We start from the raw sequence: 21,971 nt of genomic DNA, 5'->3' as shown, positions 1-21,971 counted from the left end.
TTGGCCCCTTTAGGTATTGGAAGACTGGTATAAGGTCTCCCTGGAGACTTCTCCAGGCTGAAACAGCCCAGCTCTCTCAGACTGTCTCCAGAGCAGAGGCGCTCCAACTCTCAGATCATCTCTGTGGCCGGTCCACATTCCTCCTTCCCTTAGGGTCAAACACACAACACAACCAGGTACAGGGGCTCACAGCTCCACCAAAAGCTGAGCAAGAAGCACCCTGACCCTTCCAGTCCTGCACAAGCGACAACCACCACTGAGACAGACAGGAAACAGTTTGCTCCCTCTCTGACCCAAGTGTAAATGTCCACTGTATTGTCACCTCACACAGAGCAGCATTTCATGTCTCCGACTTCAGGAAGTCAATCATTTTTACTGTCAGTCCACTCTTTACAACCTATTAAAACAAAACACAACAAGATCACTTTTTATCTTCATTATTTATTGACAGTAAACGAGTCAAAGCTCATAAAAGTTACAGTAAGGCTTTATTAAAAACATTAGAATTTAAGGAGTTAAAACTTAGTATAGCAAGTGAACAGAACTTGCTCTGTGAAGTCTGTATGAAGGACTGGAGATGGTTATAAAAGGTCATGAGAATGTTTATTACAAATTCAAATAAAGACTCTGAAAGTGAAGACTAGCCCAGGATTATATGAATTGTTCCAGTTAATCTTGCTATTTAAGAACAATCATTAAAAATACTTCAGACAATACTTTAACACACACAGTGACATCCTATCCTACTTAATGCTTGTTTCCCTCCCTCCCCTTGCCCAAATTCTTGACCCTTAAAGGCATTCAGTGGAAGTACAACTGCTGCTGGAAGCCTTTTCCCCACTTACACATCTCTCTATACAGTACCTACAAACTCACATCTGCTTTAACCATCCTTCAAAGCCCTTTTAGGGGCCACAGGCTGAAAACCAGAGGCACCGAGTACTTGAAGATAGACACGGCAACATGGATTCAATCCAGTGAGACCCTTCCTCCACACTACAAATCCTGGTGTTATTCTGAGATATGTCAAATGGACTATTTTACCAAGTATGTACCCCATAAAGCAATTTCAGTAGCACAATTTCCAAAAAGCATTTGAAGTAGGGAACACTACAGAAAACACACAGTAATGGAAGGGAGCAGAGTCAGAAATGCCAGTGTTACAGGTGAGAAAAGACCTTTACCCTGGTCAGGATAACACTTCTCAGCTTCCAAAGCTCCCACAGCGGCTTCAGAGAAGCATCTTGGAACTCAATTCACTTAGCACTGGCATTACATTTCTTTACTTTGAACATGGCCAGGAATAAACCACAGCAGCCCATTAAAATTTCACTGCATGGAGACAGGAGAAAAAACCAAAAAGTTTTAACTCAATTTGTAACTTAGAAAACGGTGAGAAGTCAGCTCTTTAGAGCTAAAGGATAATTAAAGTGATTCCTGCTCTAGAAGTTCAAGCCCTTACTGGAGAACTTTGAAGGGCCCAAAGTTCTTCTGCACTGTTTTACAAGGAAGGAAGTATTTTTCTCCAGTCCAGTTGAGATATAAGCTTAGTAAACGTTGCAGAAAAAGCTTTAATCATCTATATTATCTGTATATACGGATTATGAATGAACAAATTTCAACAAATGAAAATGGAAGGTAAGATAGACTTTTGGACACAAAACCACTCACTGGTTTAAGAGTGAACTACCAAAATTAAGCCAATACCATCATTATGGAACAATCATTTTGAAGAGTCTTCCTGGTGAAGAGAACATGGGAGTTAATTGAGGGATCCATGCATTTGCTGTCACAGCATGTTCACCTAAGGACAAAGAAGAGTGAGTACTGCACACATTACTGTCCTTAGCTGCCTCCAGCTGAGTGGGGGGACCTTTGCCCAAAGGATGCTTTCTGCTTCAGATCTGTCAGACACTGCTGTGTCCGTGAGCTCACGGTTTAAAACCAGCCAGTCCAGACAGCCCACACTGACACCTTCCCTGGCCAGCCCAGGAGAGGAGGCAGGAGCATCCTCACTCTCCTCTGCCCCTCAAAGGGCAAGCAGCACACCAACCTCTCACTGCTCTGACAATATCCAGGAAAGAATTTCTACTCATAAATACAAATACAGAGAAGTTGCTATAAGTACACTTTTCCCCTCTGAGCACAGAGGGCTTTAGAAATGAAACTAGGTAATGTAACAGGAAGAATAAGGCATGTGCTTACAGAGCACTTCTCAGATATTTTGCACTGTTCATTAGTAAGACATAGACTAATCCAGTCATTCCTGAGGCTAGGATCAGTTTGCAAATGGTTTAAGAAATCCACTCATTTCCTTGTTGCTCCACTCTAATGAACAGGCCTACCTATCAATGAGCTGTAAAAAACAAACCTCAGAGGAGCCATAAGGAACTGAGACTAAAAAAATCCAAAGGAACCATATAGACAAGATAAAACCCACTCTTATTACTGCAGGCATGTTTGACTTTCATCAGTCAGGGAAAGATTCCCTACAAACAACACGTAGCCAGCCTGGTTTTAGTATAGGTCTGCTTTTATTTCCATATTCAGCTCTTTGAGGGAGACATCCTTTCACAATCTGAAAGGAGGAGGATATAGCCCACTGTAGTGCTGCTTCAGCACACTAAAACACATCATATGAAAAATGGTTCTGTTGACTTTTCCCCAAACAAAATGAACACTTGTCCATGCACTCGGGACATAGAAAGAGTCCTGAAACAGAAACATCGTGCGTCTAAGAGGTGCGCTGGTGAATCTCACCTCACTGGCAATAGCCAAAAACTACCAGTTGGCAAGTACTGCACAGGGAGTCAGGAAGTAAATACTGGTAGTAGTGGATTTAAAAAAGAAAAAACCAAAAACAAAACCCCTAAAAAAATAATAGAATTTAAAGCAGCGCCTTCCCAGTGTCTCACTGCAGCAGGCAGCAAGACTTAAAGGCACTACAATGTGTCAGAATGGAGAAAATCTGGTGCATCCACCCTTCCAGAGTGCAAGAATATGGATTACAAATTCCAAAGTTGATGTAGGCTTTCTGAAAATGAACAACCTTCTTTTCAGCACAAGATCTGGTGGTGCTGCAGAAAAGGAAAAGAGAGGCGAGTTAGTTACTGTGCTTCTATGTGAACAGCTCGACCTCACCACAGATGCTACCTGGTGAAAAGCTACATAAACATATGTTTCACCTACTCTTAAACTCATGTTTGTTTACATCCCTACACTAAGCAGCTTCGCCCCCTCTTCCTTCCATAAAAGGATCTCCCATGTTTGGGACACAGTTAAGACAGATCCAAATATACACACAGGTATCAAGGCTACATATTTTCCCATAAATCCAAGAGGTAAACTGCTTATATTTTACTTGAACTCCTTAGATATCTGGAGATTAAAGAGCTGTAGGATGACTTGCAGCTGCAAAAGGCATACTTCCAGTCTCCCCTTCCTTAAATGAAGTCCTAAGCATGACAGAGTAGGAACCCATTCCAAGTTTTAAGACCTATATGAGTGCCTTCACTATCAAAATATCTTTTATCTCCTCAATCCAACAAACTCAAGCTCCTTAAAGGACATTTCCTGTAACAGGGTCTGAAAGTAGCCTCTATTTTCAACATAGAAATATATAATAAGAATTCACAAAAAGGATCTGGGAAAAGGCACCGGATTAAATTTCAGCAACATGTAGTTGCACACAAGAATCTGCTACTTCCTGAATTCTACCCACCATTTCTAGAAAATGATAGCAGAGTTCATGTGGATATTTAAACATCTTAAAGTTTTATCAGCCCAGTCAATTTGCTGGATCATCTTCAGTACAGTACTTAAACTCTGCCCAGTCTTGAACTAACATGCAATTCTTCCAAAAGGCACAATTTCTCTCTCATGCTGCTCCTTCCCCCTACTGACAGAACTCGGAGTCCACAATACACTGTGTCTAGAAGTTGACCCTGACTCCGTTGTGGTTGGATCACTCTGGCGAGACAGGATGTACGCAGAATTCTGCTCAGCACAACTCAAATCTGCAATTACTTCTTAAGACGCTTTTGTCCTCTCTATAGACAAAACATAAACCAACTCAAAGAGCAACACATTCACTCATGCAACAGACAGACCTAACTTTCTCAAGCAAATGACTGACTCTATAGCAATAGCTGATAAGAGGGGTTTGCCATCTTACCACAGTTTAATTAATTACTCTGGTTCTGCAAGGGTAATAATTTCTTCATTGATAAAAAATTCAACAGTCTCCTCCTCCCAGTCATCGACATTGCTGTCCAGCTCATCTGTATCTACCCCTGCAATGGAGAAATCATTAACACTGAACACACCAAAACAAGGCAGCAGTTGAAAGATTTGATGCTCATGGCAGAAACAGTCCTTAAATCAGCAGTAAAATAAGATATTTGGTGCTTTAAATCATCACAAGTACCTGCTAAATTCATTAAATGACAACCAAGGTGTTACTGTCTGCCACCATAGGGCTTCTGTGGATTTGCTGGTTAAATGCAACACCAAAGTCTCTTTGCTTGCCTTTCTGATACAGATACTGAATCTGGCAGCCAACAACATTTGAGCTTTCTCCTGGGGGTGTGTGTGGTGGAATTAATCCTGTTGTGACTTCGTATTAAAAGTATAAATAACCTTTAGAGCACAAGGGATTAGCTTTGGCAAGAAATGGAGGGAGAGAAGTGGATGAATCCCCAATTACTTGGTAAGAAGCAGCAAGTCTTTACAAGTACAATGTGTGGCTCACCTCCTCGAAGCTCTAAACGCTCACTCCTCTGCTCCATGTACAATTTCTGTGCCATCTTGCGGTACTTTCTGAACTCCTCCATCATTGTACGTCTCCTTTCCACTAGTTCCTACAGAGGCAGGAAGAGGTCATTAAAGCTGCCCAGTAAATCAAATCCATGTGCAAGACATTCGTTAGCAAGCCAAGCTTTTTCATGAACATGCTTTCCACTGACTTAAACAAAGGGAAAAAGATCTCTCTCTCATATAATCAAAAAGCTTTTTTGGTGAAGTGGTTCTTATTTAAAGAGCTTTTCTTAATTTAAAGACTGCCGAATGCAGCAACTCACTAAGAACCCCCAAATTTCACCACCTTTGCTTAATGAGGCAACACCAGTGCCTCACCAGATTCATTACTGTTTAACCTGTAATGAACCTGAGTTTAGTAGCATCTGTCCCTATTGGAACTAACTCCAACCATCTGGATTCAAATGAACACAAATGTTTCATAGAATCATAGAATGGTTTGGGTTGGAAAGGACCTTAAGATCATCTAGTTCCAACCCCCCTGCCATAGGCAGGGACACCTCGCACTAGACCATGTCACCCAAGGCTCTGTCCAACCTGGCCTTGAACACTGCCAGGGATGGAGCAGTCACAACTTCCTTGGGCAACCCATTCCAGTGCCTCACCACCCTCACTGTGAAGAACTTCTTCCTTATATCTAACCTGAACTTACTCTGTTTAAGTTCGAACCCATCACCCCTTGTCCTATCTTTTGTTATAGAAGAAATTTAACTTGCACATCACCATTACAAAATAACTAAGGACAGGTTACAAGGGTTTCATCTCCATGATTAGATTCCAAACGTGTCTTGCCTTTGAAGCTTTGGACTGGCTCAGGCGATCCTTCTGCTCAAATATCTTGGAGTATTTCTTCAGGTCCTTCTTAATTTGCTGTAAAACAGGGAATTTTATTTCACCCAGGATATCAGACCAGCAATCACATCCTGTAAGAGCTCCTTCAGTAGGCCTAAGCAGGCTATGCATTTTTTAAAAGCATCATCTTCTAGGCAACTTCCCTTCACTATCATTTTGTTTGTTCCTTCTGACTTACATATCTTGTAAATACTTCTGTACACAGGCAATTAGTGAAGTCTAAGTTCAATTTTGTTATTCTTTATACCTTTTGACTGTACCCTAACTGTAAGAACTACTGGTAGCCATTTCTATTCTGATCTTAAAGACCACTTAATATTTACAATCATCCCCAGAAGTAAAGTCCCCTATGACAATGGTTTTTCACAAATTCAGGGCAAAAGGCAGTTGCTTAACTCTGTAACAGTTCAAGCCTCATCCTCAAAAAGAGGGAGTACAACAAGTATGTTTATACACCAAATCAATGGCAGCAGAAACAGTCACTGGAAGACACTACCTTTATCTGATCCTCACTGAGCAAGGTAGCTGGTCGTGGTCTCCACAGCAGCTGACAGAACCTGTCTTTGTTGTTTTTCTGAAGCAGACGGCCTTGGAACGTCCATAACCAATATGCATTGTCCACCTGGAAAAGCAGTGTACCATCTCAGTCAAGATAACTTGACTTGTAACTTCACACTGTAGTCCTCACTCCATGTCTTAAGGATCTTTTTTATTAAGCAAGCACCATTAGTGAAGAGAAACAGGGTGCTCTTTTTTAAGTGCCTTCCTTGCACAAGTCAAATCCCTCAGCAAAATATTTGTTCCATTGAAGCTTTGCAAGAAGGTTCTTTCTGGAGGATCACACCAGTTTGAAACTAAGCCAGCCCGTCCACCGCATTCGTAAGTCTCAGAGTCTGTACTTGTACAGGAAAGGATTACAGTGCAGTGGCTAGTACCATGCAAAAGTAATACAGGTGCAATAAATCCTGCTGCTCTGTGTGGACCAGAAGGAAATAGAGTTTCAAACCTCTGAGTTGATTTAGGCTCACGAACTGCCCTTCCAGAACTTATTTTGGACAACTGGTGAAGCCAATGGCCTAAACACTGATGTTCAGAAGTTAATGTCTAAAACCACAGTGCAGGTTTTAAGTCACAGGATGACTGAGAGTTGCTCACTTTCTTTTCCTAACCAACAGCCCTTTCCAATACCTCTGGAAGAGAAAGGAAAAACAAATATACACACACGCCCCCTTCCCCCACAGGAAAACATTAGTACCTTATGGCTCCACCAAGACACAGAAGTCACAATGTATCTGCCTGTAGGATCCCATTCCACATCTGAAGCTGTATAGTGTTCAGCTATATTCATCATGGTGCAGTCAGATGTATCAACAAACGCTAAGGCACCATTCATGCTGCAAAGGCAAACCAAGGCAGATTGTTTTACATACTAGTATAGCCTGGTTTTTAAAGGCATTTCACAAGCTCCATCTTTACAGCTCCTCACCACAAAGATGAACTTTCAGAGCGACCAAGAGACAGGCTCATACCAGTCTCCGTGGCTAGAAAGCAATGTGATGAATAAAAACAAAACCCCAAGAATGACACTTTTGTGTCTGTGTTCAGTGACCTGAACAGACCCTTTACTTCTGTTGTTAAAATCACAGTGAAAACATAGTATAGGTAAGTTACAGCCAAAGTTTAACAGTCGTATGCTTAGACATATGTAAGCAGTGAAGACAAGATGACAAGCAGCACTTGTCTGAAAGCATGTAAAGGCAAATATTACTCAAATGCTTAATACAAATCATTTTCACTTGCTCTAATGTGAAACTGTAACTCTTTTACAAAACAGCTTTGTCATTAATATGTATTGCCCATGAAGAGCCTCAAGGCTATGACAACAACAAATGCACTGTAAGAGCCACATGCATGGTGCAAACTGGATTAGTTGAGTCAGTATTTAACTTAAAAAGCTGAAAAGTGTTTCTAAATAACCACTTTTCTGTTGAGAAAAGCATTCTTGATTTGGTGTGGCAAAAACAGCATGTAAAAGGTAAAGGACTAAACTACATGATGACATTGCATTTCTTCTTTTCCTTTGCTTTTGCAAAGCTGTATCAGGATTACACTAATGTAACATTCATGGAGATACCAAACATTCCTTGATGAATTACTCTAGTCTTTTCAACTCCTTTAAATGAATGTGGTGTGCAGTAACCTGTGCAACACTCACCTTCTGAGGCCAGCCAACACTACAAACTGCCCTTGAGGACTCCAGAATATCGTGTTTGCCTGCTGTTTGTCAAATGTTTCTGGAAAGAAACAAGACAAATTCAGAAGATCTCAACCTGATGCCATTGCTTAGTTACAAGTAGTCAACTCCATTCAGTCCTCAAAAGACATTTCTGAACTCTGCGAGCAAGTCAACAGCCCTTAGCTCTATACTTCTAAAGGCAAAACCCAGTAGCACCAAGATGCACAAAGGTAGCAACAGAGATCAGAAGACTCCAACACACAACCTGGCAATAAAATTTATCTAAAGTGAGCCAAGTCTGTCCTATTGCCTCACATGAATTTCCCAAAGCCACAAAATTATTCTGGCTTGTAGGAGTTCTGTTCCCAGACATTGGACTGATTCAAAGTGAAAACAGTTTAGCTGTCACCAGAAGGTTAGATCTCTAGAATACAGTGTCAGGCACAGCACCTATTGCCATTCTATCCAAAACCAGCCACAGTTTTGACTTTATTGTATCTATTGTCATGCAAAATGTTTAATATCTGTATATTTCGCTTGTTTTTCAGCCACTTACTTATGAGTTCTATTTTCCCATTGTTTTTAACATGGTAAAAGGAAACTGAAATTCGTGGAGTTTCTCCATGCAACACAGCAAACTTGCTTCCATTTGGTTCCCAAGCAAAGGCTATGATGCTTTCTGTAACAAAAAAACCCCAAAACTCTGTCAAGAGACAATACAATGCTTTGACTTCAAGCAGTTACCAAAGAAAACCAAGATGCTGAAGAAAGGAAACCCATCAGTTAAAAGACTATATGGCAAAGTCGGTTAAAACTCAGGTTGGTAAGGCAAAGGTAGGGAGTTATGGGAAGTGTTTCAGTCAAACAATAGCTCCAAAGTCTCCCATCTTCTAGAAAATACACTCACATTATCAGCCCTAACATCTTTAACAGATTTTCAGTTCTGTCTTAAGCCTGTTACAAGCATGAACTGCAACAAAAGTTTTGATTTCTCATTTTTACATGAGATGGAGATGCCCTCCAATATTAATACTATCAAAAGAATTATGTTCCCAGTTCTGGCACGTGTTGACAGGAATTTCTAAGAAACACACAAGTGTCTACAAAGACCAAGAGAAAAGAAACACTTGGCATTACCTTTCATTTCCACCACATCCACTGGAACCTGTTTCTCTCTCATTCTGAATATTTCAAAGTTGGTCACTACTCCCTGTAAAGACCAAGATCAGCTCATTATCCAGCACAGAAGCAGTAGAGCAAGTAATTTTCTTGCTAGGCAGAGAAGGACAACTACAAAATAAGCCTGTCAGGACATAGGATGAAAGATTTGTTTCTTTAACGAGAGCAGATAAATACAGTATGCCTCATGACCAAACACATTCTATCTTTTCCTGCCTGATAAAAAGTAATGGTACAAAAGCATTTGTTTCTTTTCAGACCGTTACTAAATTTAATTCAGATAAACATATGGATCATTGTGCAGCACAACCTGAGGGTTATTCAGTATCTGCTTAACAGTGAGTAGAACAAGAGGTGAAGCCTGCAGCTCTTACCCAATCCAAAATGCCACTAAATTCAAAGCAAATCCTGGGCACAAACATGACATAGATTTTGCTCTCCCCGTGCCTCAAATTCACACAGAAAAATGAAAAGCAGCTTTGACATTATAGATTTTACCCTATCTGTATTGAAAGACAGTAGGTGTCAGCATGAGATAGAACTCAGTGTCATTAATATAATCAGAACCCACATACCTGTGTGCCTTTGGGAGTCCTGTCTACCTTCACACACAGGTAATCCCCGTTCTTCTGCCAGTGTAGTTTACAATCTACGACATTGAAGAGATTTCGCACACGTATTTCTTGTCTAGAAGGCAGCTGCATCAAAGTCACTCTTGCTGGGATGTCTTTGTCCTCAGGCACCCAGAAAGCAATTATGTTACCACCTGGAGACCATGAGAAGTCTCTACAAGAAGAGAGTCAAAAATATACTGGATTAATTTTTAATGAGAGGTACTACAAGCAGAAACCATTTTCATCATTGTATTTGAATTGCAGACAAATATAAAATCTCAGTAATAAAGACAGATACAGATAGGCAACTGAGGCCAATTTAACAACCTTACACACATCACACCAAAGCAGATGTTTAAACTGCTGTTTAAACTTGCTCTATAGCCAGTGTTATCAAACCCAGTATATTTCAATTAGAGTAGGGGTTAGATCCAGTGTAACTGGCAAAGATTTAAGACACAGGCTACTAAATTACACTGGAGACAATCTTCTTGCACTTGGGTACACTCAATTTTCTTGTTGCTTTACAGAGAGGTACCTCAAAAACTCTCAAAGGAGTCCCTGTCTGTCATGGAGACATGCACAAAACCAAACACACTCCTTGGCAACAGGTAAGATACAGCCTGCTGTTTCAAGCCAGCATACAAATCTTGTTAGGGAGATATTCCCTAACAAACTGCATCCCAGTTTGGTTTTGTGGACAAGGAACAAGACGCCCCAGAGAGACCCAGTAACACAAAGCAGATTTCAAAGCACACAAGCTGTCAGCTATGGACAAAAATAAATGGAGCATTTTCCATTCCTTTCTGCTGGTTTGTTCAATTTGACCACTTCAGTGTATGAGGCCAGATTTCTAGATTCCTCTCACTATAAAGCCCCAGACAAAGATTCCAACTAAAGACAGCAGTTATCTTGACAATACTTACCTTATCCCAGTGATTTTCAAGCTTTTTTTGTCCAACAAACCCATAGACTAAAAGAGAAAGGTGTGAATTTTCAAGTTAGTAACATTCTTCTCATTACAGATGCACCTTCTACTCTTATTAGGGCACATAAACTAGGAAATTGTGTACAGCTTCCAGAGATCCTCTATCATGATTTTTATTATGAACATATGTATTCCACAATTACAATAAAACTTGTTGTACAGAATTAATGAGTGCAGCAGCCTGAATTATAATGAAAATGTAAACCAGACTAGATTAGGCTGCAATTTATAGTGTACTTTTGGCACTCACCTGCTACTGAGAGCTGTGAGGCAACACATAAACTTGATCCTATTGACTCTTATAAATAGTATATTGATCTGTCTAGTCCTTCTAGAAGTGTGAAATTTACTGTCAGACTCAACTGAAGTTTTTCACCAGGAGAGAAAACAAGAGCAAATGGATTTCTCCCCTTTTAAGCCCAGCTCTAGAGTATATTACTTTACAATGTAAAACCCCCATAGCAGGGGGTTTGGAAATAGATGATCTTAAGGTCCTTTCCAACCCTAACTATTCTGTGATTCTATGTGTCCTTTAAAATAGATACCATGGGAAAGACTGACACAGCAATGCAGTAAGCATTATGCAAAAAAAAGCAAGAACTTACAGGTGTTTCATAGATGCTGAGGGTATCTGAAGTCATTCGAGCAAAGAATTTACCATCATGACTCCATCTAAGCAAATAAAAAGGAAAAAGAACATTAAAAAGGAACTGCCTTTTTATTAGATGAAGTCTGGGACCAGTTCTCTCTAATTCTGTTTCTCAACCTACTTAAAAATAGGCCAGTGAGCTGAGTTTTCACAGTGGAATCCTCGCTTCTTCTGCCCAGTCAGAATGTCCCAGATGATAATAGCCTGAGGGTCATCCTGTGTGTCCATCAAAGGGCTGAAGGTCACTAAATACCTACAGAAGAAATAATTTCACCATCAAAACTTCATCTAATATGCCAGTACAAGCAAGCTTTCATCCAAGTAATATTTAAATACAATGCACCTTCAAATAGCAGTTTCTTTCATGGGATTTTTTACAGAGGAGGGATAAGTAAGAACAGTGTGATAAAGGGGAAGAATGCTTCCAAGACACAGTACTTCCCTGGCATTCCTCTGGCTGAAAAGACTCTAGATTTATGTGAAGTCTTCCCATATTGATGTTACGAGAGAGGGGAACTCACTAAATACTGTTACCTACTATATAGCTTTGCCACAAGAACACGATTGGTTTTGAAACTAATATAAATCTATTGATCTTAGCCAACCTGAACCACAGGTATGCCAGACTTCTCCACTGAAAGATAAATACCCTCCAATATATTCACGCATAAAACCTAATGGCTTCCAAATGTTACCTGAAAGCTAGCAAAACAGGTCAATCTAAGTCCTGAAATTATTTTAGCCTTTCTAAAGAGCTCTTTAAGGAAAACATAAGGAACTCATGTCAGTACCACAGATTTGGAGGACGCTACTCAACTGAATCTTTTCAGAGAACCAGAAATCTAACATTACAGACATCCCATCTAAAGAGGGAAAATACGGCCTTCTCCCTTGGCATAATAATATCTCTGAAGAAACTTGCCAGCTCAGTTTTGTAGACCAATTATTCCAGATTATGTTAAGTATCTTTCCTGAAGTCAAAAGTCAGGCAGAGTTTCACTCATTCCGAGAAGGATTTATATGCATGGAAAGCTGTACTTCTAAAGACAAAGGAGAAGGGAAAACCCCAACCACATGAGATTTGAAAGCACAGCAGCCACAACATGTGTACTTCATGCTTTTGATCCCTTAGCGCAAACCAATGTCATACTCCATACCTTTCACAGGGTGAGAAGTCAATGAGCTGCACTCCCTGGTGACTAAACCTTTGAATCTGCTTGAACTTCTCTCCACCCCAAAGCGCGATGCCTCGCTGGTGGAAGGTAGCCAAGTAGGTGCCCTTGGGGGACCAACGTACATAGGTTTCTGTCCACCTCTGGATTTAAAAAGAAAGTGTACACAAAGGTTTAATTTCATGCTGGATTCCTAAAGGGGAAAGAATTAATGTGTGGCTTGTAGCTTCACACTTTGCAAATCTGATTACAAAGTGAAGATCTCTCGATCAGTGACACCTTGGGCTAGTTGTGGAGTTTCATTTCATGCACATAATTCACAGTATTATTCTTCAGGTTGAAAAAGTGTCAGTTGAGACCTTTTAAACTTACTGATCACCAAAAACATTTTGCAGGTAGAGTGACAATCTTTGTATCGTGACAATTAAAGCCACCTAAACAGGCTTGGGTTTGCTTGTTGTCTTTCAGCCCTGGTAAGAACATGCTCTTCTCAGAAGTAAGGTCAGTATTTCCAATTTCTTAACAATACACTTGATCTTCAGCTAAGATGAGAGGTTTCAGCAGCACAGACCATGGCCAGTGACCATGGTGATGAGCAAAATTACTCATCATCCCCGAGCCAACTTCTTTGTACTGTAACACATAATAGTTATTACAGAAAATGCTGCTGGGTCACTGTCTGGAGCAGACAGGCACACTAACTCTCCCTTTTATATGCTACTACCAAACCAGCTCTTCCTCTTTAGCAGCTCTGTGGTCAGCAAAAAAATGATCAGAAGCAGCACACGTAAGCACATACTCAACTCTAATGAATAATAATCCTCAAACTCTGACTTTGCATTTTCAGGTCTTTCTGAATCACCTACAATATAGAAATAAAGGAAACTAATAGGCATCATGGACCAGTTAACAAAAACCAAACACCAAACAACCTAACTCTACATTTGTTTTACCTAAGCAGCTAAGTCTAATACTAAAGGATAGAATTTCACCACTCCTCTTCAAGAGGAAGAAAAAAGGATTTCAGCAATGGGGAAGAAGTATATTCGAAATGTCATAAAATGAATGAGACTGACAGTGTATCTGCAATGTACAGCACTTCCAGGACACTCACTGCTCTGTCCTCAATTTGCACAGGTTCCTTGATATCATTCCAAAAAATGGAGGTCCGGTCTCCTGACTCAAAGATCACACTGTACTGATCCCTACAATCAGGATCTTCCAACCAGTATCGGAGATTGCCCTAAAACAAACAGAAGCAAAAAGATTATTAGTGAGTCAAAGGCTAAGATAACAAGTTCCCCAAATTAATATCTACTTGGCAGGCAGAAGTTGGTCTTACACAGAGTGTGCAACTTCAGAGTCTTACCTTACAAACAAGTTTCTAAAGTGCAATCAAATAATTCAAACTATGATTAGTGGAGGTTAAGAGAACAGACCATGAAATGAAGGAGCTTCAAGGTGGTCAGATGATGCTTAACAGTTCTTGCCTAAAATAACTTAAGGGTTTTTTTGGTATTTGTTTTTAAACTATCCCTTCCTCCACAGGACTCTTCCCAAAGCTAGTGGTAGTGGTAACACAGAGGTCTGCCTCCAACATTTAAATAGGTAAGATGCTTTCAAAACTCTATTTTTAAACAACTTGTACAAAAAAATCATTGTTTCCTCTTACGTTTTACCCTATGTGGAACTATTAAACAGAACCACTAAGCTCTTCCTTGTCCCTTCATAACAGTGAGAACAAAGGAACAGGAGCATATGACCACAGTATACTGTTACTTATAACACCACTACTAATGCATCATTTCTATTTTCATATGAACACTCCAGTGATGAAATCATCATTTCATATTGTGCTGAATATTCTTTCCACTTCTCAAAAAAAATCCTTACCAGATCTTTAAATGGCTGTTTCTCAGGGATTTCCCATTCATCACTGATTGTCATGTACCTGAAAGAGCAATTTGATTGGTTACACTCCACGCAGGCACTCCTGGTTAGAATCCCCAAATCTACAGATACCCACGATAGCTGCACTCACTTATCAAAGTCTGTGAAAAGGTTGACTCTGAAAGTGTGTTGTTTATCCAGTTTGTATCCATCTGCATTCTTCACAGCATCCACTGCATGAGACGGAGACATATACTCCAGAAAGATGTATCTGCAATGAACAAAGACAACAGTAGGAAGTCAACACTGGACTACGTAACAGCCTCATATGAAAAAAAGACATTAATTAAAATACGAAAGAAACAACGGGGATGAACCAAAAACTCAGTACGGAGCATCTATAAAATTATCGTGTCTTTTCCCTAACCAGTTAGGGTTCAAAAGCAATTAATTTCCACTTTGGCTACAAGCACATACACACTTTTAGGCTGTATGGGCTTGACTGGAATTAAACTAAGCGATGAATGCAAGTTCAATGCAACACAGATCAACAATGTGAGCTGGGAAGAGGCAGGCGAGGTGTGCAGCTCTTTCAGTTGAATGACAGATCATGGTTAGGAAGTGTAAATCTTGCCGTCATAGGCATCTCAAAGCACCACTCTTGTCTTTCATGTACATTGAATATAATTCAGCTTCCTTCTCACCATCCTTTTCTCATGCTCCTCAAGCTGAACTTACAGAACCAACTGGACATCTGCTCCAGAAAATCCACTTTCTTACACTTCCTAAAATTCCTCCCAAACTCAGGAATATACAGTACTCCAACCAGAGGACCAAGACTCATTAAAACCTTGTATTGATCAGATCAATTTTTGCCTGGTTTCTCTCCCCAAAACTTCCTTTCCCTTTCCCTTGCCCTCTCCCTTCTTGCTAGATCATTTCCAGTTAGCATTCTTCTCAATTTCAGATGCTGCAATTAATGAGGAACAGGGATCACAAGTTGGCAAAGGGTGCTGGTAAGGGCTCACTGAGCTTAAGGAACTTGGAGTCACTAATGTAAGCATAAGCACTGGCAACCAGGGACAGAATACTGACAGTCCATTTTGCAATAAACAGTACATGCACTGCTGCTAAGTTTTTAGCTAAAACCTATTATTAGCCATGGCTAAAATTAACAAAAAAATATCATTTAGTACTGCACAGAAATTCGTCTTCCAAACCCAGCTAAACTGTTTCCATAATTAATCTCCCCAAACACTGTAGCTTAATGAGCTATTAAGCTTCTCAGTTCCCTCTGGAACTTCTGTTTCTCACTGACACTAGATGCCAGGATTGTACAGACTAAAGGTAGAAGAAAGTGATAAGCAGGACTATGAGGTCACCATAAAAACTGGCCATAAAGTATTGACACGAACAATCAAGGGTAAGTCAGAGCAGCATTTCAATGCTATTTCCAGTAGGAGTTATCATGACTTACCCTTTTGTCTTCCCATCTGCTTCTGGATAAAATTCATTGATAATTTTACCAAACTTGGAAAATATTTTGTGGATGACATTCTTCAGTTTCTCAAGTCGGTCTGGTCCAACTTGGGGAACATTATCCACGACAATTACTGAGTCAATCCCATCTGCTTCCTGTGGCTGATCTTTCAGTACATCACCAAGTAATTCTGCAAAGAAAAAGCATACAAGAAACTAAGGCACCAGTCTATATTGTGAAGTAGGAAGACAAAAGAATAGTGATAGTAAGAGAACAGGAAGACTTCAAATTTCAGGAAATTTCAAGAGTCATTTAAGAAACTTGGTAGTGAATGAATGTTCCATCAGAAAAACAACTGGAGTGAATCCCCATCACTCCACAGCACTTCCTTGTTAAGAGGCACGATTATGCAGTTTCTTGACAAACTTCAAGCAGCTAACTCTTGAAGTCTTTCTTAAAGCAATACCTTACATTGAAGATGTCAACACTTGCACTATGAGCTTGTTTCAGGAGTTGGAACTGGCTCACAAAGTCCTCAAACCTGACAACAGAGTAGACAATTCTAAGATTTACTGACCAGTAGCCGTGCTCAAATTGTAACTGGATGACTGAGACAGAAATTCAACCCTCCCTCCCAAATGACATGAGTTTGAGCATAATTCAGAATTATCTGCTACACTGGAAGCTCTCTGTGTCTTAGCATCACTATAATTATGTTTAAGAACTCACACTCTGTCTAAACCTTTAATTAAACCCAAAAATGAAGGTCTAAGGCATGACACTTCAAGCCACACTTAAACATGCAGCATGTGAAAACAAGCATACACTTCTTCACGCTCTGGATAGTCTTCAACTGTTCTAAATCACATTTCCTATAACATCTTACACATTTTGAGAGTACTTGCTGGTGGGATGGTTTGTTAAGTCCCTGTACTGAGAGCTTCAAGCTTCTTTCTACTGGGAAGAGATTGCTTACAACATCGCTGAAGTTTCCCACACGCAAGAGGGAGAACGTCCTGAAGGACTGTAACTGCAGTTATACCTTACGTGCCGGGACAAAAACAGTTGAAAGGTCCAAAGTACACCTATACGTTGTACACGAAGTTAGGGGCTTCAACAACACCACTGCATGAGTTTATGTGGTAGGCTTCTAGACATACATTCTGCAGAATTCCAGATATATCTAACTTGAATCTATTCAAGTCAATTCTATTCGATTAATCTGTATCCACCACCTAAACCCCATTAGTAATACAGACATTCAAACACACTTCCCAAATTAACATTACCCAAACTACAGACTGACCTGTAGATCCAAGAAGAGTCAGAAAAATTACATCCATGATTCAATCCTCAATGGATCAAACTAGAAGCACTCAAGACAAGGCTATCCAAACAAACCCTCAAATAACTTTAACCTAAGGTTATTTTTAAACCTTTCCAGGAATAAAATCCCACCCTACCCCTAGATAGCCTGTTCAAACATATACTTTAATACCTGTCTAGATAACTGATTGTTTCACAGGGTTATGCCCCTGCAACTGATTAACATGAGTGCATGATTATTCTAAAGAAACATCAGTTACAAGTGGCAGATTATTTCTGGTTTATGGACATTTTTAGTTTTTGTGTACTTAAACGGGCCAGAACAGACATTCTGCTGAAGAAAAAGCCAAATGTGCTGAAATGAACGGCAGTTTCACACATGCCATATGAACAGGAAAAATACACATGCATATTTGCAGTAAGTTCTTTAACTTATGTGAAGACCACTATAAGCTGCAAGACCAGACAGAAAATACACCACTATACTTTCGAATTAGAATATAAGGATAAAATCTGGTGTCAGACTATATGTAGCATTCACATGCCAGGGGGAAAAAAATCCATACACATGTAGAAACATTTAAAACATGAGAACAAATTAAAAAGGGTGTTAGATGTGTAGATATTTTGAAGATGTTTTAACAGGATTTTGCTAGTTTTGGAATTCCAGAAGTCATTTTTCCCAGAAAAAGAACTGGAAAGGTCTCTAGGAGTGACGAAATACACTTGCTTTGAATTTCAAATGACCAAAACCCCTTGGCTTTCTATAACTTGAAGTTTCAACAGGTTATTACACATGAAGCTTTCCACTGATTTGTGGCAATATGCTTCCCAAAAGTTTATGCAGAAAGAGATGCCATCACCACCAAGATTATGTAGCACTCATGGAATGTCGTTTGTAGTATTTATTACTCCAAAAGATGCTCTCCATGTATATGTGGGAACTACAAGTAAGAAGTTAAAAGATGCTAACCTGTATAATAAAAACAAAGACCCAGAAATTGTGAAGACCTACTATTACTGGTAGTAACTAAAGAAAGCTGAGGGGGTTAGAGGAATGATCCTCCGTATTATGTCATTTCACTTACTTCACGCACTTGGATTATACCCATAAACTTCCCCAATTATAGCAACTAGTTGTAGCAACTATTACAAAATGGCTCAGTCCACTGTTCTTCAGAGCAAGTCAAATACTCAGTGAAGGTGTACAACACAGCTTAGCAAAGAGCAGGAGGACTTGCTAGAAGTTAATGTTTAAGAAGCAAGTTAGGAGAGAGCCCTTAGTGGGGAGCAGCAGACTGAAAATTGGGACAAGAAGTCAAGCACAGGAAAAGTGAATTAAAAACCCCAGTTAACAACAGGTATTCTAATGGCACAAAACCATATGGGGATCACAGAGGATGAGCAAAAAGCTTGACAGGAAGATAGAGGCATCAGTCCCTGTAAGAATCACAGCTGATGACGACTTTAAGAGCACTATTTGGAACAAATAAATAGGCAAAGAAGTAGAAGGAAAATGGAACATATGGCAAAACACAAACTTCTTTCAAAAGTATAGCAGTGTGTATAAGGAATCACTCCAGGCAGTATTTTCTACCACACAGACTAAAAGTGGTTTCAGTTGCTACCAAAGGTATTTTGGACCACCTTTCCCTCCTCCTTTAACTTATTACTTATTGCAACATGGAAAGCTGACCCAAACTGTTACAGATCCAGAAATGAACACTACAGATGAGGGCTGCAAGTTGATTTCCTAGTATGTACTGGATCTCAAGATACTCTTTCAGGAATAAGCCATTCTCCAGGTAGCTGACAACACACTAAGGCTGTGGGTAAGGAACCACTTGTCTAGGATTTAGGACACACGCAGTGAAGTGTCTGCTATGCCTCTAAATATCGTAAGGATTGAAAGGAGTTTAAAAATCCAGTATTACAGTAAAATAACATGTAGATTTCTTATTTACCCTATAATCCCGCATCTCAGATTTTCCCTACATATAAAATGAAAGCATGTATTTTTACACAAGTCCACAAGATAAAAACCAGAAAACACAAAAGGGTGATTTTTTAGGCTCTATTAGTCATTTTTTCATAACCACTTCTCACAAAAAGACTCTGTAGGCCTACAGACAAACCAAGGAATGCATATTCAGATTCATGTGCAAGAATGCAATCCCATGTATTTAATTCAAAACTGCAGCAGATTAAAGGCAAATGCCTACATTGTACCCTTCCTCGACCTTAAATTCAAAATTGTGAACAAAGGGATCTTCAAAAGGGAAGAAGCTGGTTTAGCCAGCTCTTATTCCACCCACAAGAGAGGCAGGGTGTGGTGGGTACACAGCTATCTTCAGCTGGCAGTATTGTAAGGACCACTATCATTATCTGAACTAAAGCTTCATTGCACCTAAGTGGTTATCTGACACATCCCTTCTCCTGCTTGAACTTGGGATGAGCAGTTCCACCATGCCACCACCATTCTGGGAAAGAAACCTGTTGGTCCAATCCTAAAGCTGGTCCAGCTCAAAGGTGTTCCTGAAGATGTAATGTTATCATAAGCACGGAAATAGCCTTGGCTCAGTGACAGTGATGGACTGCTTTTCTCCTTGGGGAGTCATGAGGATAAAGGGAAGGGAATAAGGAAGCTCAAGAAGTTACACACAGACAGAAAGCCAGACCAACAAGTGACTAAACTCAAACACTGTAATTCAGCCACTAACACTGTATTATTCACACAGCTGAGAAATTAAACAAAATAATCCTTCACAATAACATAGGTGAGGATAGAAAATAGACGTAGTTTCTGAAGACAGAGTTGAATATAATAATCCCATAGACCAAGTGTATCAAGCAAACACTTAACCAGGCAAAAGGAATTCAACTACATACGTGCAGATAATTTTGCCAATGTCTCTTTAAGAAACACATGCACAGGTTCAAAGGGCCATAGAGATGACTAAATTGAGGACAGCAAACACTTTCTTAATCTAAGGTATTTTGCTGCAGTTTAGTTAAGGTAAGCACAGGGCTGAACACTAGAAGGCACATGGTTTGCCTGTGTTCCACTGCCAACTGAACAACTGACTTATAAACAATCACAAGCTTTAAGAAACTTTTCTCCAGTTTTGATACATGTAATACAGGACCCTACAACAGCACATACCTAGACCAAGAAGTTCTGCTAAAGATTTAATTGAAAAACACCAAAATGAAGTTCTAACTCCTGTATGCCAAAATCAAGTATTCCCTTGACTGTCTCTGTAGTTACACAATGGCTTTATGACATTTTATGACAGCCAATATCCAACACTTTTTAAAAAGAGCTTCAGTTTGAATTTAACTGCCAGAAATAACGTTTCCATACTTTTCTTGTCACAAAGCTCCTATGTCATGTCTTTTTGAGCAGTAACTCTTCTCAAACCCATACTATTTATCTACAGATTTCACTCTGGATGTGTAAAAACACAGAATGATGAAGTCTCATTTGTGAACATCATGTCAACAAGTGAAAACTACTGGTTTTACAGTCGAGTTTAACTGACGGAGGCAAACACACAAGTTGGTAATTCCACTCCGTGACGGCAGCCCGCAGACCGACACTCCAAGTTTACCGGCACATTTAGGACCAACAGCACGGTACACAGATAAACTAAAAGGTTCATTCAGGACGCACTGCTGCCATGAAGACGCGCACCCAGCACCAGGAGCAGCTGCCAGGCGGCCCAAGGGGGCTGAAGGGAGCAGAGCGTGTCCCGGCAGAGGGGTGGCACGGCCAGGCACCGCTCGTACACCGGGCTCCCGTCCCGCAGCCCCTCACACGGCCACGGGCCCGGCGCAGCCGCGCCCGCCCCAGCGTTCCTTCCTCGCGGTCATGGCCGGGCCCCGCCGCCGGAGCTCTCCCGCCTCCCCGCGGCCCCTCCCTCCGTCCCGCTCCCGGCCGCCCTCCCGCCGCCGGCCCAGCGCGCACCTTCATCGCTGATGTCGTCCACGAAGTCCTCGGGGTCGCTGAAGGAAATCTCGTCCTCGGGCTCGGCCGGGACGGCGGGCGCGGCCTCCCCGTTCTCCTGCGCCGCGCCGGGCTCGGCCTCGGTCTTGGCTTCAGCCGGCGGCTCGGTCTTGGCCTCCACCGCTGGCTCGGCCTCCGGCTCGGCCCCGGCCGGCGGCTCGGCCTCGGGCTCGGCCTCCGCCTTCTCGGGGCTTTCGCGGCCGGACGACGGCTGAGGCGAGGCCGGCTGAGGCGGCGGCTGCTCGGGCTCGGCGGAAGGCTCCTCAACGGCGGGCGGCGGCGGCTCAGGGGGGCCCGGCGGCGCCTCAGACTCGCCGCCTTCTTCTTCCTGCCCCTCTCCCTCCTTCTCCTCCTCCTCCTCCTCCTGCTGCTGCGGCGGCTCCGCCGGCGGCGGCGAGAGCCCGTCCGTGTGCTCGTTCTCGCCGCCGGGGCCCGGCGCGGCGGTGGGCGCTGCGGCCGCCGGGCTCTCCTCGGTGTCCTGCATGGGGCTGGCTGCGGGGCCCGGCCGGCCGCGCGCTCCCTGCCTCAGCGCGGCGAGGAAAGGAGCGGGGGAGGGGCGGGGCGGCTCCTACTGCCGGGCCATGTGCGCCAGGACCAGCGGGCCCCGCGCGGCGGCGCCTACCAACAGGCGCGGAGCGGGAGGAGGAAGGGGGGGTGGAATTAAATCCTTGACCCGCCGCAGCGGCTGCTCACCGCCGCTGTCTGCTCTTCGTTCCGCTCCGAGGCGGCTGCCATCCCCTTCGCAGCTCGCTCCTCGCTCGGTC

The 21,971-nt window shown here is 41.7% G+C and overlaps 1 protein-coding gene across 1 annotated transcript; it reads right to left on the bottom strand.

The window, feature by feature from the left end:
* Positions 1-1,589: 1,589 nt before the first annotated feature.
* On the bottom strand, positions 1,590-21,969 carry EIF3B (eukaryotic translation initiation factor 3 subunit B). Its single transcript, XM_030484970.1, has 19 exons — positions 21,169-21,969; positions 15,873-16,065; positions 14,547-14,666; positions 14,399-14,456; positions 13,620-13,748; positions 12,491-12,648; positions 11,455-11,586; positions 11,290-11,356; positions 10,623-10,669; positions 9,658-9,868; positions 9,041-9,113; positions 8,460-8,582; positions 7,883-7,961; positions 6,923-7,061; positions 6,164-6,289; positions 5,608-5,685; positions 4,751-4,859; positions 4,175-4,292; positions 1,590-3,077 (listed from the first exon to the last, which is right to left on the bottom strand). Exons 1-18 carry the CDS (start codon positions 21,689-21,691, stop codon positions 4,189-4,191), a joined length of 2,469 nt encoding a protein of 822 aa, XP_030340830.1. The 5' UTR covers positions 21,692-21,969; the 3' UTR covers positions 1,590-3,077; positions 4,175-4,188.
* Positions 21,970-21,971: the final 2 nt, after the last annotated feature.

This window comes from Strigops habroptila, chromosome 4 (genome assembly GCF_004027225.2).
Source record: "Strigops habroptila isolate Jane chromosome 4, bStrHab1.2.pri, whole genome shotgun sequence".
NCBI lineage: Eukaryota > Metazoa > Chordata > Aves > Psittaciformes > Psittacidae > Strigops > Strigops habroptila.
This window is presented reverse-complemented; position numbering and strand designations above follow the sequence as displayed.

What these genes read in the sequence shown, in the direction of transcription:
- EIF3B (XM_030484970.1), bottom strand. Translation starts at nt 21,691, where the DNA reads ATGCAGGACACCGAGGAGAGCCCGGCGGCCGCAGCGCCCACCGCCGCG. An exon ending in TTGAAAATCACTGGGATAAG is followed by an intron (nt 9,869 to 10,622) that starts GTAAGTATTGTC and finishes CTCTTCTTGTAG; the next exon opens with AGACTTCTCATGGTCTCCAG. An exon ending in GGATGTGGTGGAAATGAAAG is followed by an intron (nt 8,583 to 9,040) that starts GTAATGCCAAGT and finishes TTTTTGTTACAG; the next exon opens with AAAGCATCATAGCCTTTGCT.